This window comes from Punctularia strigosozonata, assembly GCF_000264995.1.
Source record: "Punctularia strigosozonata HHB-11173 SS5 unplaced genomic scaffold PUNSTscaffold_1, whole genome shotgun sequence".
Classification (NCBI taxonomy): domain Eukaryota; kingdom Fungi; phylum Basidiomycota; class Agaricomycetes; order Corticiales; family Punctulariaceae; genus Punctularia; species Punctularia strigosozonata.
This window is the reverse complement of record NW_006767433.1, coordinates 1,394,062-1,407,718: the sequence shown is the minus strand read 5'-3', so window position 1 is coordinate 1,407,718 and position 13,657 is coordinate 1,394,062. Positions and strand designations below refer to the sequence as shown.

Sequence of the window (13,657 nt, the reverse complement as noted above, 5' to 3'; positions counted from 1 at the left end):
GCTTGCGACTCGCGAGCTCAAGTTAATCCTTGGAGCGGGGCACTGAGATCATCTACAAGGAGATGTAGTTCGGGCCGAGTGCATGGAGGTTCCACTCCAGCCCTCGTTCGTCGTTTCGCTCGAATCCCAGGGCGTCGTCAGAATGCGGCAGCTCGCTCATTCAGTTCGCGCAGGTACTCTCGTACACGGGGCAAGTTGGCAAGAGATATTCAGAGTCAAGCAGGTTGTTCCAGCGTAGCGGACAGTTCGCCAATGCTGCCTCACAAATCTCGAGCCCACGATAAGAACCTGTTTCAAAGACAAAAGTCAAGGCTCAAGAACTTGGCAAGACTCAAGACCTTCGCAAGACTCGTGATGAAGACCTCCGAAGACTCAAGACACAACCGAGGCTGAAGACCGTGAATTTGTGATCACTTGTGAACTTGACCAAGATGATGTTCCTTGGAGGTTTCCGCGTCAAGACTCCCTGCGCCAGGATCAGAAGGCCTACGACCGCAACAAGACTCATGTCCACAGAAATGTCTGAGGTTCGCGTCAAGATGGTTCGCGTCAAGATGATTCGTTGTCAGCATCGAATGCAAGCAACATGAAGGCTGCACGATTCGCTCCGCCATGCTTGCTCCACGAGACGGCGCCAAAATACCCGAGGCGTCGGACAGGACCGTGACCGATACTCGCGTGGGATGTCCAATGACCCCGCCGACAAATTGGAATTATTCGCGACCCAGAACCCGAAGTTTTTTTCACCTCCCCGCGATGATGTACATTTTACGGCGGCTGGGTGGAGGGGTATTTAAGCTCTCTAAGACCAGGACTTCGCTCTCTCTGCAACACCGACCTCGTGCCCTCCTCGCGCTTGCAACTGCTCCAGCGCACTCGTCTCTCAGTTCTGTCGCTCCCTACTCAGTTCAATCTCGCGCTCGATCATGAGCATTGGACCGATCCCCGAGTGTTCCATGCGGTTGCCCACCTATCGGGGGTCCTGGCAGCGACGCTACCACCCGTATCCCCGCTATGAGCTGTCGCTGAGGGAAAGACTTGAACAGGATGCAGTATGGACACCGTCGGGCTCGCTTCGGATCCATGCTAACAGTGAAGCAGGAGGCAGTATCTCATGATGACGAAGATCATCTAGCCCTACCAGCTTACGTCCCGCGTTTGGTGAGAACGCCCGCGTGGACCTTCGCATTTCGTCCTGACGCCCCTGCAGCCTCCCGCCGACGAAGTCGACGAAGTTATCGACAGTCTCGAGGTCGCTGTTCACCCTCAAGGGAAGACTGTGTACTGGCAGCGGCCTTGCCTATCCACGCTAGTCATCGTAAGTTGGTCTCTCCTTCGGGTGCAAGAGTGTACACTCACTACTCCCAGGATCTAGCTATCTTCATCATTCTTTGGCGCCCGGCTAAGAACATGTGGTCTGGAAAACAATGAGATGTGGTCTGGAAAACAATGAGATTGTTAGACTCCATGCGAGCCTTACAACAGTCTTGTTCATGTTCATTTCGAATTCATCGCAGTCTATGTTCTCGATGTTACCAGTGTCTCCGCTATGTTCGAGCTTTCGCGCCTGTCTTCCACGATTCTCTTGTTCGTGTACTATACTCGTCCAGCATGCTAGATCTTGCAATTGACTATGTCTTTGCACGTCGATCAAATAAGTAGTCCTTCGTAGAAGCTCTCTTCAAGGGGTACACTGCCAACTGGGTCCCACCTCACAAATGGGTGGATTCTTCACGCGTCGTGGGTGAGAGCCACAGCTCGCGTTTGCTCGCTGGCATTGTGACACCAGGTTGTGCAATCAATCGATAAGTGATTGTGCCACCCATGCTCATAGAGCTGTCTGCTATGTGTATCGCGCACGTATTAGCGAGGTAACTACATAGTGTAGATAGCTACTTGACAATGTTATCGCTTACTGTGCGTAGTTGCTCTGCATGACGAGACTGGCTGAACATGCGATGACGGGAGGTGAAGATAACATCACACCGTGTTCAATCCACCGAGACTCCAGGTAAATAAAACGCAATGATATTATACTCGCACCCACAACAGGTATTACTATTACATTGGAGACGTTTACCGTGCACTTAATGTGCAGTTCCAAACGCGCCATCACGTTTCCTTCCTTAGTGCTTCATCTACTTCGTCTTGGAATGTGCACGGCATCTCATTGATTTGCTCGGTTGTTCGAGCTCCATGCAACTCTCGATCTTTCTTGAGGATCTGCTTCAGGGCTCTGCGTCAAAAAATCAGCCTCCTGTCTCCGTTGTGCATTGACGGACTTACTTCTCCTGTTTCTCTTTACTGCCATCCGCCGCGCTACGGATTGTCTCCAATCGCTCGTCGACGGCCTCCCAGAAGTCTCCTTCCATGCCTTCGAGATAAACCTGACGCTGAAGCAATTTTAGTATGGAAAAGACGACACTGTATCAAATATCACTGACCATCACAGCGAGACGGGCACAAAACCCAGCAGTAACCCGGATGTCGTACTTCGCCACGATCTGCTGCGCGAGATCGTAAATTGGTGTATGAGTTTCAGCAGGGCCAGGCTTTGTCTCCCGATCGTCTTCATCTTCGACTTCATTGAGGCTGGCTTGAATCTGAGAGTCAGAAGTGTTAGTTGCAACCTTTCGGATCATGATCGTGCACGCACCGCCTTTTTGATCTTTGACCGAAGCTGAGTCAGAACGTAGGAGATTTTTGCAGTGACCTTATTCCAGCTCGCTGCGTCGCGCTCCAGATTCATTGGTATGTCCCCAAAACGTATGCGTTTGACGAGTTTCTGCAAATGGGATGATTGAGGTGATGCGTCAAAGAAGAGACACTGCTCATTCACCTCGAGTAAACCCACAGGAACCTTTCCGCAATATGCTGATACCTTGAACTCAAGTGCGCTGACCACGTGGCATTCATTGAACCGCGGGCGGCACCGTACGAGGCTTGTTTTGTTACCATCCTCCACTCTCACTTCCGTGTCCGGGCGCTAAGCTTCCGCTACCACAAAAACATGTCTGAAGGACAGGCTACCTTCAAATTTGATGAGGCCACTCAGGCGCGTTCATCGCACACGCACGCATTACGCGCGCCATGTTGACGGCCTGCTCTATGCAGAGAGAGCTGGGCGATTTCCTCCAGGCCCAGGAGGCTCAGGCGAAGGTGCAGGCGAGCATACACAACTTCACCAGCATGTGCTGGGACAAGTGCGTATTCTCTCCGACTATTGACTGGGATCTCAGTCGTTGACCAATATTTTGTGCTTAGGTGCGTAACTGGCACGCCGTCTACCAGCTTCTCACGAAGCGAGAGGAGTTGCCTCGAGAACTGCGTCGACCGTTTCCTCGACACAAGCATGTTCATGGTACGGAAGGTTGAATCACAGCGACCAGGTGGAAGCCTTTCATAGACACCTTTCACCGTGCCGTTGCTCTCCATTGTTATTTTGCTCTCGCATCACGAGATGTCTAGCCTAAGACATATCATAAGCATCTACGTTAATGCACATCGTCACAGAAACAACAAACAACAGTCATTGCTACGTTATAACATGCTAGTATCTCTGTGTTACACATCATGGAAAAAGTCGTGAAAGCCCAACCTACTCCTTCGTCACTGGCCCCTCAGCCTGGACCAAACATAACATACCAACGCGGGTAGGAAAAAGCAGAACGCGTCGAGTACCTCCCACGTGTTTCGCAGCCTGAGCGGGATCTCAATCACCTCGTTCGACATCTTCACCGTGGTGCTGCTATCGCTAACAAGCGAACCTTGCCGATGCCACCGGTCCAACAGCGCGTCCTTCGTGCGCCACAGGTCGCGCAGCCAGCGCTCAAACGCGATCTTCTCCGCTTCCGGCACGTCGATTTCGACGGTCTGGGTGTGCTTGGAGGGTGCTGGCAGGTAACTCGGGTCGGTCGCGGAGAGGTCGCCGATGGGGACGTCGCGCCGGACGTCGAAACGCCGGAGGTGGAGATGGATGGACGGTGGGGGGATGCCATCGAGGAAGATGGAGCGGAGGGTATAGTAGGACTGTCCGTATCCCATCGGTGGGACGCCTGTTCGAATGCGGTCAAGACGCTGACACACAGGAAGGGTCGTTAGTATTTACCTGGGTATGCCATTGTGATGTCGATCAGTTGAAGAGAGGGTATACGGGGTGCAAGAGATCGTAAGCTGTACTGCAGACCGGTCGAGCGCGGCAATAAGGTATGTATCATATCAGGCTGGTGGCAGATCTTGTCAATCGGGAAGTACTGCGAGGGGATCGACAGAAGCTCACGATGCCTTCCTTGTCGGCGAACTTCTTGCTGATTGGTCGAGTGTCACGGCTGACCAGGGTGCCTTCTGGGTATAGAAGGAATGCGAAGGGTGTGTCCTCGGTCTCTGCGCGGCGCCCGATCTTCGCGAGTGAGGTGGTGAGGGCCAGTCTGTCCGAGTTCCATGAACGGGCGAGGAAAATGAAGTTGAAGAACCTCATGCCCTGTGGATGCATCGTTGAGCAGTCTCACCTGGATTCGAGATGAGCGGCGCTTACCCAGCCGACGACAGGTATCCAGCGTAAGCTGTTCTTGAGTACGATGAAGATGTCCTTGGACATCCCGCAGTAATGTAAGAAACACCATGCATACCACCTAAAATGCTTTAGCGAACATATTAGAAGATGGAAGCAAAAAACCGCATACCAGTCCGCATATATCTGGCAGGAGCAGGAACCCAACACACATCGATCTAACATTCAATTCAACCCTTTAACGACGCAGGCACCAGTGACACAAGCACCTGGTGATTGGCGATAAACACGCTCTTCCGAGGCAAGTCGAGCCTTGTAACCTTCCCGGTACCGTCCCGCACGACGATCCGTTCTAGCTCCTCAGTGGTCCAAGCGCCTTCTCCTTCGGTCTCGAACGAGACGACAAGTCGCGTCGGCGAGAACCACTGGCACATCAAGACTGTAGATTGGAAAGCAACACACATCGACATTCGAAACTCTCTGATATTCGCAATCGAATGACTAACTGAGCAGATTGCCAAAAGCGCCTTTGGTATACCGTATGCCATCCTCGTAAATCTTGTCCGCCCACTCGAACGGCAGCAGTCTCAGTGGAAGCAAGAACGCGAACTGCGTGCCATTGATCATCAAACATCCGATGTCGAACACGATAGCCCCTAGTAGGCCCTGCAGCGTACGAGCCAACGTCCGTGACGGACGTTTCGGCCCTATCTCCACGCTGTAGGCCGTGTCCCTTGGAACGGGTGTCGTCGTCGCCATGGAACCTGGAGAGGCTGCCGAGCGTGCTGGTAAGAACAAAGAGTGTCGTTGCGCGGCCCAGTAACGGGCAGGTGGCTTCGTAGCGCCCGACTCGAGCGTGCCGGCGTCCACACCTCGAGACGACCATTTCGGCATCCTCCGGCCTTCCCGGAACCGGACTTCCACTGCAGTGGCCGCACAGCCACTTCTACTGCCCGCTTTCATGCTCCTGCGACGCCAGGCCGGATGGAGCACGGTCTCAGAGCTGCTATATTGGACCCTCGTGTTACTAGTGGCATGTCTGGTTGCACTCTCTAGCATATTCTTGACCGGTCAAGCGATTAGGACGTCTCCGCGACGAACCATTGCTGGCAACTTCAACACCATCGTCATTGGAGCATGCTATGTCGCTGTGGTATGCCTATGTTTTCCGCGGGAAAGAGTATTATATAAAAGTGTATCCTTAGCTTGTTGCGTCGCTTTTCTTCTGTGTGAAACGGAGCGCGTCTGTACACCGACGGCTGCAGCGAATTTCCAAAGGACATAGAGCCCTTGGACGGGGTGATGTTCCACGGGTGCGTCAACTGAATATCTGTTATTGATTTTGCGCTGATCCATAGTAGTCCGTGCATTACTTTATAGCCCAGGAGTATGCCCGTGCGTGTCTGGTTGCGTACGAATCCGAGCCCAAAGATGGTTTCCAGCCTGGATGGGGTCGTCCTGGTTCGTAGCGGCTGCTCTCCCTGTTTGCTCATTCCCATGCCTTAACAGGGACTCGATACGATGGAATATACTTTCGTCGCGATCTATTGGACACCGTTCAGGAAATTGGTGAGCTGCACAATCTGCGAACAGGGACATTAGCTCATCTTCACTTACGTAGACGAGTTGGCGAGGCTTCTTATTCCCAAGCTTCCACCGCTCAAACCGACGAGCCGTATCTTGCATCACCTGCGATATATAGAGCAAATATTCCCGCCTGATGAATCTGGGCTTCGATGCTTGCACCATTACGACGCTGTCATTCAACTGGCGAAGTACTCCACCGATGAGCCTACCGAGGAAGAGTTTGAACAGGGCATGACTGCCGCTGTCGAAATGAAGCGAATGTAATGGCTATGATCTGATTCACTGCAGGTTAGAGCTGACTCTGCTGTCAGATTATTCGAATATCACCAGGCCATCATAGAAGCCTCCTCTACGGACCTCAGCGAAGGCAACGAATCCGCGTTCTAGTGTACAACATAAACCTACTTCAAGATGCCTACCCAAGATGCCTCCGCTAGTCGCGGACGTTCTAGTGCAGACCCTCAGAGTACACCTTCTGCCAGCTCGGGCGCTGTATCCAGGATGCCCAGTAATTCACGACTTGGGGCGGCAGCTTCTTCCCATCGAGCTCCTTCTCTAGGACCTGAACTCCATCCTTGTCATTCCTACCCCCAAGCGTCGCGACAACGCGCGCGAGCCATGCGCCCACATGGAAATCATCCTCTCCCGGCCTCTCGCCTCCGACGAAGCCTCTCTCGGGCAGCCGCTCCGGAAGCACGTCCGTGACAAAGCGGGCGATGTTGACCCAGTGCCTCTGCGACTGCGCAATAAACGCGTTCTTGGTGTCTTCGGACGACTTGCCCTCGTAGATGGCAAGGATACCGCCGTTGCCCTGCTTCTTGGCTCCGTAGAAGGCACTGTGTGCGGAGGCCTCCGGGTGCGCGGAGTACTCGTGAAGCGCCTTCTGCCGGTTGGCGACAAAAGTCTTCGGGAAGCCGTCAGCTTTGGCCGCGAGCTCTGCGTCGCTCCTCTGGAAACACCGTGCCAGTCAGCGGGGAGAGAGGTGGAAGGCATGAGAGGCAGACGAACCGCGGCGAGCTTAATGAAGTTTGGGTCGTACTTGTCTTCGTGGACGATGTCGATCAAGTCCGTTCCTTTCGCGACCTCGGCAGGCGCATGTTTTACGAGGTAGTCAGTAACCTCCTTCGTGCTGGTGTAGGCTTTGCCCGCCGCCTCCAGCGTCGGCAGGGTGGCACGGGGGTTCTGCACCACACGCAGATCAACTACCAACTTCGTTGCCCCACTTGCATGATCGGACGTACAATCTTCAAGAAAGCTGGAGTGAAGTTCTGTCCCTCGGCTAAATTGACTACCTTGATCTCGATGGCGTCTTCCGAATAACCGAGCTCCGGGCTGCAGGGCAAGGATCACCACGTCAGCGACGCGAACAGTTTCGAGAACATCCAATGCAATGCATGCAATGTACATACATCGCGAGTGCCGGCACGGCAGCCCAAACGGAGGGTCCGAACGTATAGAGAACTGGCTTCCCAAACGACATCGCTGTGGTGTATTGTGGAGGATGTTGGGAACTTCGGTGTTACCCTTCTCTGCTTATAACAGAACTTGACAAGTTGGGGATGTCATAGCCACGTCGACCTATCTGCTTTTATGTCGTTCTCGTGTCTGTGAAGGTCACGACATCCGGTACACGACGAGCCGTCTGCTTTGCAAGATAATATCACGTCTCAGCTGCGATACAATGCGAGCGCATGTACGGCGCAATTCCGACTATCCGCGGTCTTGCGCAGTATACTGTATACAGATCATCTCTCCGGAATTCCGACTTCCGACGCGCATCGCTGACCAACGTTTCGCCGTTGCAGTCACGACATGTCTGGTTTGATATCGATGTTGAAATACCTGAAGTCAGCAAGCGGCATTCACGTGACAGTGCTTGGTGAGGCTGATATTGATGGTAAGTATCCTCTTGTCGCACACACACGCTGAGGTGTATGTCGGCAGTTAGTTGCGAATCAGGGATGATCGGGATGAGGTGACAATACGAAAGCTTGCATTGAGACAGTACCGACTTAGATTCAAGCAAACCCCAAATGTGAGAGACAATAATCTAATGTATTGTGTATTTTGATGTAATGATTCCTTTGCCATCGTGAGGCGCGCTCAGAAAAGAAACACCTATGACGATGACAGTTGGACAATGAAACAAAAGTAAGATGAGATAGACGAACCTGGTCAACGAGTTTGCTGACGGTGCGAGGAGCCGGGTAACCGAGTTCATCAAGATGTTTCCTGCACGGCCAAAAAGCGCGTCAGCATCCCGAGGCAGCTCTGGCAACATGATACAACATACTTCATGGCGGTCATCATAGGCGGCGGGCCGCACAGAAGAATCTTGATATTGTGGTCCGTCGGCGGCAGGTGCTCCTTGATCTGCTCCTTGCTCACGAAGCCGACGCCGCCCTGCCAATTCGCAGGCGGGTTGTTGAGCACGTAGTAGAGCTTGAACCGGTCTGCGTGCTTCGCGGCAAGCTCGTCGAGCTCCTTCTTGAGCAGAATGTCGTCATGGTTCACGTTGGCGTAGATGAGGCTGAGCTTGGTGCGATCGAGCGGGTTCTTGAGCGCGGCGCGGATGATCTGGAGCATGGGCGTGATACCGGTGCCGCCGGCGATCATGCCGAGCTCGCGCGAGAGTGACGGGGTGTAGGTGAATTGGCCTTTGGGACCCTTGACGCGGACTTTGTCGCCGATCTTGAGAAGGGAGAACCAGCGGGAGATGTTGCCCTGCTCGTACGACTACAGAAGGACGTTAAGCGCAGATTATGATGGTTGGGAGAGATGACCCAACCTTGATGAGGAGGTCGAAGTGGCCTCGGTCATCATCGCTACTGGTCGGAGTGTAGCTGCGCATGATATCCTTGCCATTGATCTCGGCCTGCACAGAGATGTGTTGTCCGATGGGCAGACCAAGGATATCCTCCGGGTGCGGCAGAGCGAAACGGTAGCTAGAGATTACACTGTCAGTCAACGGAGGTTACCCAGGGCGTAGGTAGACGTACATGGCGGTATTGGGTGAGATGGCAATCTTCTCAACCAGAGGGAACTCCTGCCATACTTGCGGGTCCAGTACCGGCTTACGCTCTGAGCAGCATGGGTCAGCGTCACGCCATACACACAGTAGATGCATCCATCTTACTCTTCTGCCCGAACTTTGTGTAAATGAACACGGTCGTGGCCACTGCCAATAAGCCCGCAATGACCTGCGTCAGCAGCGCGGTGTCGCCCTTGAACCCAGGGATCGTGAACTTTTCGTTGCCAGCTGGCATCTTGCCGGCGCCTGCTCCGTCCGTCGTCGTCGGCTCGAGTCCAATTAGAATGAGGCGCGCGGGGTCGTATCCGGCTTCCTTGAGTTTCGCCTTGAGGAAGTGGGAGGCGAGGACGAGGACGGTAAAGATGGAAACAAACGAAGCTAAGAAAGTGAGCTGATATTTGTTGGGCATGGGCGGAGAGCTCACAAGCGGCCGCAAATTCCGCGGCGCTGGACCGCACGTTTTGGCGACGGAGAACGCGCCCAGCCCGGCTTGCGTCGGAATCTAGACTCCGTTATCATGTGATCGTGTGAGGTAGCCTCCGACTTTATTTTCTGCTGGTCGTTGTCCTCTTCACCTCGACCGCGTCTTACGACGACGCGAAATTCTTGAAACAGCCGCCTTTGCGTGCTTGATGCTGCCTGTCATGTCGTGAAACGTATACAACATACGGCTTACGTGCGGTTATGCCACTTCCTGGCTGTTTGCGTGCGGGCGTCGGGCACCTTGGGCTGAAGGGGAAATGCACTTTTTGAGGTTAGTGTCGGCGATCCTCGTTATAGCATGATGATTTCGTTGCCGCCCCAGTCGTAGCTTACACGCGTTGACGATCGGCCGAGCACATAGCCAAACCGTTGCACCTCTGACTTTTCATATCGATGTATACTCCGTGTGTCTGTTTCACGCGCTAACGTACCATTTCAGGATGTTCAGTCGCATGAATCCTTAACGGGTTGCACGAACCCGTGGAATGCATGACGATGTCTTGTAAGTTGTCGGTTCATGAATCCATCCTCATATGATGCTTCCGAGTGTACCATCAAATTCCAATGCACTTGCATCTGCGGAGACTCTTTTCATTTCGGCCTGATCTTTCCCTGGTCCTGTAACGTTCCTTGCAGTCCGCTAATCAATGGCTTCCAGACAACGTCCATACCAGCTTCGACGCGACGCGCATGCTGGAGATGAACTGTAAGGTGAGCATATGGCCCTGTTTGTGTTGGAGATGAGAACACTTCCACCATTTCCGAGGCCATTGGCACTGCGGATATCCGAAAGATAAAATACTAAGAACAGCCAGCTGATTCATATGTCGTCTCGGAATGATATCGTGGCATGGCTAACCTACGCTATCAGGTTGACCGTTGGAAGACGCCTATTGCGAACCAGCATTCAAGGTGAGTCGTGGTGTCTGGAGGCCGTGGCATTCGTCGTGTACTAGCTACCCTAGTGAATCATGTTTGCTACATGTATCGCAATATATCAGTTGTCTGCCATCAGCACCGCCGTGCTCCGTGTCGTATCGGTGAGAGCGTGTTCAGCAGCGTGTATCGGTGACGCCGATGCACTTTCATTTACACTCGGATCAAGAGAGTGGACCGAGGGTAGCGCTGGCGCCTCGATTCACCGTCATGACATACCGCTTCCGGTAATCAGGATGCGTGGAAGCTGGGAGATGATCGTCCAGACTCGAGTTCGGCTGGGGCTTTCCGCGTGCGCGGACTGGTCAACCATTGCGTACGTGGCCCGCTCCGCCCTGATGGACGGAGGGGGATCTGCAACGGAGAAGACCGAAATCCATCAATATATGATACGGATCGACAGCAGTTCCACCACGACGGTGATTGTTTGTTCTGGCTGATTGGACGAGCAAATACATTCTGTGTCAAGCATGGCTGGTGCTGGGATTGTTGCGCTCCGGGAGGACAGGACACGCTGTAAGCATGAGCATGTTGCAATGAGAAGAAGGGTGGGCCACTGCCTGCGGCCGCGTGCAGGCGCAGCACGTGACGGTCGTCAAGGGACATTGGACCGATCGAGCGAGGAGGTTGGCTTTTCTGTCCCTCCTGCGCGGCTCGGGCATTGGGTCTTATTCCTCTTCGTCTTTTCCTCTCGTTTCTCTTTCTTTCTGCTCGTTTTTCTCTCCCCCACGGCGCCTGTCGATCAATCATCTACGCTGAGCGTGAGCGTTATCGGCCATGCAGGACGCACAGAACCCATACGGGCCCGAGTCCACACCCCGGCCAGCCGTGGCACGCAGGAGAGGACCACCACCCGCCCTGCGCATTGACACCCCGGCTCAAAACGAACCTGTTCAGCTCGCCCTCGGCCTCACCGACAGCTCCGCCCCGAATTCCACTATGTCTTCCGCTACTTCAGAAACTTCCGATTTTCTTCCCTTCAACCCCGCCCTCAGCACCAAGCCCAAGGCCCTCAGGAATATGAAGCGGCTCTCGCTCACGCTGCCCTCTGCGCAGTCGTCCAGCAGCTCGCTCGCTCTCCCGCCGCCGCCCGAAGCGCCGCAGCAAATAGAACCCCCTACGGGACGGCTCCGCAGACCGTCCGTGGCCTCGCTTCCGGTGCTGCATCGCAGAGAGGAAGACGGGGGATCTCCCACAGCCCCTTACGCTGACGGTCCCATCCAAATCCTGCCCGGCATCTGGTTAGGTTCAGAGGATAACGCCAAGGACTATGCAGGGTTGATACAGCGTGGGATCAAGGCCATCCTCAACGTCGCGAAGGAGGTCGCCTCTCCGTTCGACGCCGCATCGGCGCAGCCGATCCGGCCCTTCGCGTCCACGCCCAATCTGAGCGAAACTATGGACACGTCCCGGTCCACCTATTACCCCCCGCACGTGCCTACGGGCAGGCCTGGGATGCACTATCTAAAGCTGCACTGGTCTCATGGTCAGTCGGACCTCATCCAGCAGGGTTTCCCTGCAGCTATGCAATTTGTCGACCAAGCTCTCGAGCGGAACGAGGGCGTCCTCATCCAGTGCGTACCACCATCTCTAGCATATATGCGCCCATTTATAATGTTTTAAATCAGCTGTCAATGTGGCATCTCGCGGTCGGCCACCATTGTGATCGCGCTTGTTATGCGTGCCGCCGCAACTTCTTCGCCTCATGTCTCCCCTGAAGTGTGGGAACTCAAAGGCTACCATGCCGCCTATGAATTCGTGAAAAACAAAAGCAAACATGTCGGACCCAATATGTCGTACGTATTATCGTTCGATTATGGGTCGCCATGGCACCGTCTGACGATGCTTTGCTAGTCTGATTTACCAGTTGTTGGACTATGAGCGCACCTTACGGCCCGGAAATACGTCACCTACGCCATCGGACAAGTCGTCCGATGTTGCGGAGCTGGAGGAGGAGTGGGGGCGGAGGCGGCAGATGATGGAGGCGGCGTCGTCAGATACCGACGATGATTGGCGGGATAACATCGAGGTTGCGCGGGAGGCCAGAGCCTTGGACAAGGCGATGGAGGATCGCATATTGGCGCGCAAGGCGTCGGCTTCGTCCACGTCGTCGGGTGGCTTGGGTATGGGTCTTGCATGGAAGACTCGTTACGGCGGGCGCCGTAGAACGGCCTCCATCGCCAGTAACCTCACCAACGGCAGCATCCTCAGTGAGGACTTAGTCGAGGAAGACGAGGAGGCGGAGCTGCTGGGTGTGGGTGGTGGATTCGACGACAAGAGTCCCATGTCGCGCGCATCGAGCGCGGAGCCCGAAGACCTCTCCGACCCCCGGGAAGGGACCACGCCTTTCACGCCTATGACCGCTCGTCCGTTAAGAACGCCCAGACCTCCGCCTTCTGCGCCCGCCCATAAGACCGCGTTCGTGCTCCCGCCTCCTCCTGCCACGGCAATTCGTGCTACGTTCGATTTGCCCTCGCGCGGCAGGTTCGGCGCCAAGCCCAGACGCCGTCCGGCGCCCCTCGCTATTCTGCCTCCCGTCCCCTCATCGCCCGAAGCCCCTCCCTCCGCCAAAGGCCCTCCCATCACCACCAAGCCCCCGCAGTCGGCCAAACCCGCCGTACCTACGCGCCTGCGCACCGAATCCCGCCGCCCGACTCCACCTCCCCTCTTCCTCCGCTCGCTCTCGAACGAGGTCCTTCCCATCAACAAAAACTCACCCCAAACACAGCAGAACGTCAACACGCCGTCACAGACGCTCTTCGTCTTCCCGCCGTCGCCCACGCCTACCGCACGGACGCCGTCCACCATGACCCTCATGTCGCACGCCGCTCCTGTACCCTTCCCGCTCGTTTCTCCCCCCAAGGTATCGACCGTGCGCGCGCACGGGCGCACGCGGTCCTTCATCGGGCTAGGCGTGCCGCCCACGCCGACGACGGCCTGCTCGCGCGTAGACGCGCGCGGCTGGTTCGGCGGCAGCTGATCGCCGACCCCACCTCTCGCCTCGCTATCGTATCTCACGTCTGATGGACTCTCTATCTGCAATGCTTACACGCCATTCGCTTTCATTTGTGACATCTTTGGACTTCGCCGCATTTTCTCCTTCACGCAGC

The 13,657-nt window shown here is 54.9% G+C and overlaps 8 protein-coding genes across 8 annotated transcripts; 4 read left to right on the top strand and 4 right to left on the bottom strand.

The window, feature by feature from the left end:
* Positions 1–771: 771 nt before the first annotated feature.
* On the top strand, positions 772–1,605 carry PUNSTDRAFT_117295 (uncharacterized protein). Its single transcript, XM_007378411.1, has 4 exons — positions 772–1,052; positions 1,102–1,161; positions 1,211–1,318; positions 1,369–1,605. The coding sequence occupies exons 1-4, from the start codon at positions 927–929 to the stop codon at positions 1,429–1,431; spliced, it is 357 nt and encodes a 118-aa protein (XP_007378473.1). The 5' UTR covers positions 772–926; the 3' UTR covers positions 1,432–1,605.
* A 408-nt stretch (positions 1,606–2,013) lies between these two features.
* PUNSTDRAFT_117294 (uncharacterized protein) lies at positions 2,014–2,787 on the bottom strand. The gene is made up of 4 exons (XM_007378410.1): positions 2,657–2,787; positions 2,445–2,603; positions 2,287–2,393; positions 2,014–2,236 (listed from the first exon to the last, which is right to left on the bottom strand). The coding sequence occupies exons 1-4, from the start codon at positions 2,747–2,749 to the stop codon at positions 2,113–2,115; spliced, it is 483 nt and encodes a 160-aa protein (XP_007378472.1). The 5' UTR covers positions 2,750–2,787; the 3' UTR covers positions 2,014–2,112.
* A 223-nt stretch (positions 2,788–3,010) lies between these two features.
* PUNSTDRAFT_109751 (uncharacterized protein) lies at positions 3,011–3,406 on the top strand (the record flags this gene model as incomplete). The annotated part of the gene is made up of 3 exons (XM_007378409.1): positions 3,011–3,055; positions 3,115–3,203; positions 3,265–3,406. 3 exons carry the CDS (start codon positions 3,011–3,013, stop codon positions 3,404–3,406), a joined length of 276 nt encoding a protein of 91 aa, XP_007378471.1.
* A 203-nt stretch (positions 3,407–3,609) lies between these two features.
* On the bottom strand, positions 3,610–5,269 carry PUNSTDRAFT_56913 (uncharacterized protein; the record flags this gene model as incomplete). Its single annotated transcript, XM_007378408.1, has 6 exons — positions 3,610–4,055; positions 4,109–4,223; positions 4,280–4,480; positions 4,535–4,639; positions 4,774–4,949; positions 5,017–5,269. The coding sequence occupies 6 exons, from the start codon at positions 5,267–5,269 to the stop codon at positions 3,610–3,612; spliced, it is 1,296 nt and encodes a 431-aa protein (XP_007378470.1).
* Positions 5,270–5,471: 202 nt separating this feature from the next.
* On the top strand, positions 5,472–6,484 carry PUNSTDRAFT_129232 (uncharacterized protein; the record flags this gene model as incomplete). Its single annotated transcript, XM_007378407.1, has 6 exons — positions 5,472–5,663; positions 5,716–5,823; positions 5,872–5,971; positions 6,020–6,079; positions 6,132–6,357; positions 6,409–6,484. The coding sequence occupies 6 exons, from the start codon at positions 5,472–5,474 to the stop codon at positions 6,482–6,484; spliced, it is 762 nt and encodes a 253-aa protein (XP_007378469.1).
* Positions 6,485–6,545: 61 nt separating this feature from the next.
* PUNSTDRAFT_109749 (uncharacterized protein) lies at positions 6,546–7,577 on the bottom strand (the record flags this gene model as incomplete). The annotated part of the gene is made up of 4 exons (XM_007378406.1): positions 6,546–7,046; positions 7,106–7,279; positions 7,339–7,429; positions 7,507–7,577. 4 exons carry the CDS (start codon positions 7,575–7,577, stop codon positions 6,546–6,548), a joined length of 837 nt encoding a protein of 278 aa, XP_007378468.1.
* Positions 7,578–7,976: 399 nt separating this feature from the next.
* PUNSTDRAFT_79161 (ferredoxin reductase-like C-terminal NADP-linked domain-containing protein) lies at positions 7,977–9,552 on the bottom strand. Its single transcript, XM_007378405.1, has 6 exons — positions 9,234–9,552; positions 9,097–9,178; positions 8,886–9,042; positions 8,391–8,833; positions 8,269–8,329; positions 7,977–8,215 (listed from the first exon to the last, which is right to left on the bottom strand). The coding sequence occupies exons 1-6, from the start codon at positions 9,535–9,537 to the stop codon at positions 8,201–8,203; spliced, it is 1,062 nt and encodes a 353-aa protein (XP_007378467.1). The 5' UTR covers positions 9,538–9,552; the 3' UTR covers positions 7,977–8,200.
* A 1,934-nt stretch (positions 9,553–11,486) lies between these two features.
* PUNSTDRAFT_59759 (uncharacterized protein) lies at positions 11,487–13,527 on the top strand (the record flags this gene model as incomplete). Its single annotated transcript, XM_007378404.1, has 3 exons — positions 11,487–12,121; positions 12,176–12,343; positions 12,402–13,527. 3 exons carry the CDS (start codon positions 11,487–11,489, stop codon positions 13,525–13,527), a joined length of 1,929 nt encoding a protein of 642 aa, XP_007378466.1.
* Between the last annotated feature and the right edge of the window lie 130 nt (positions 13,528–13,657).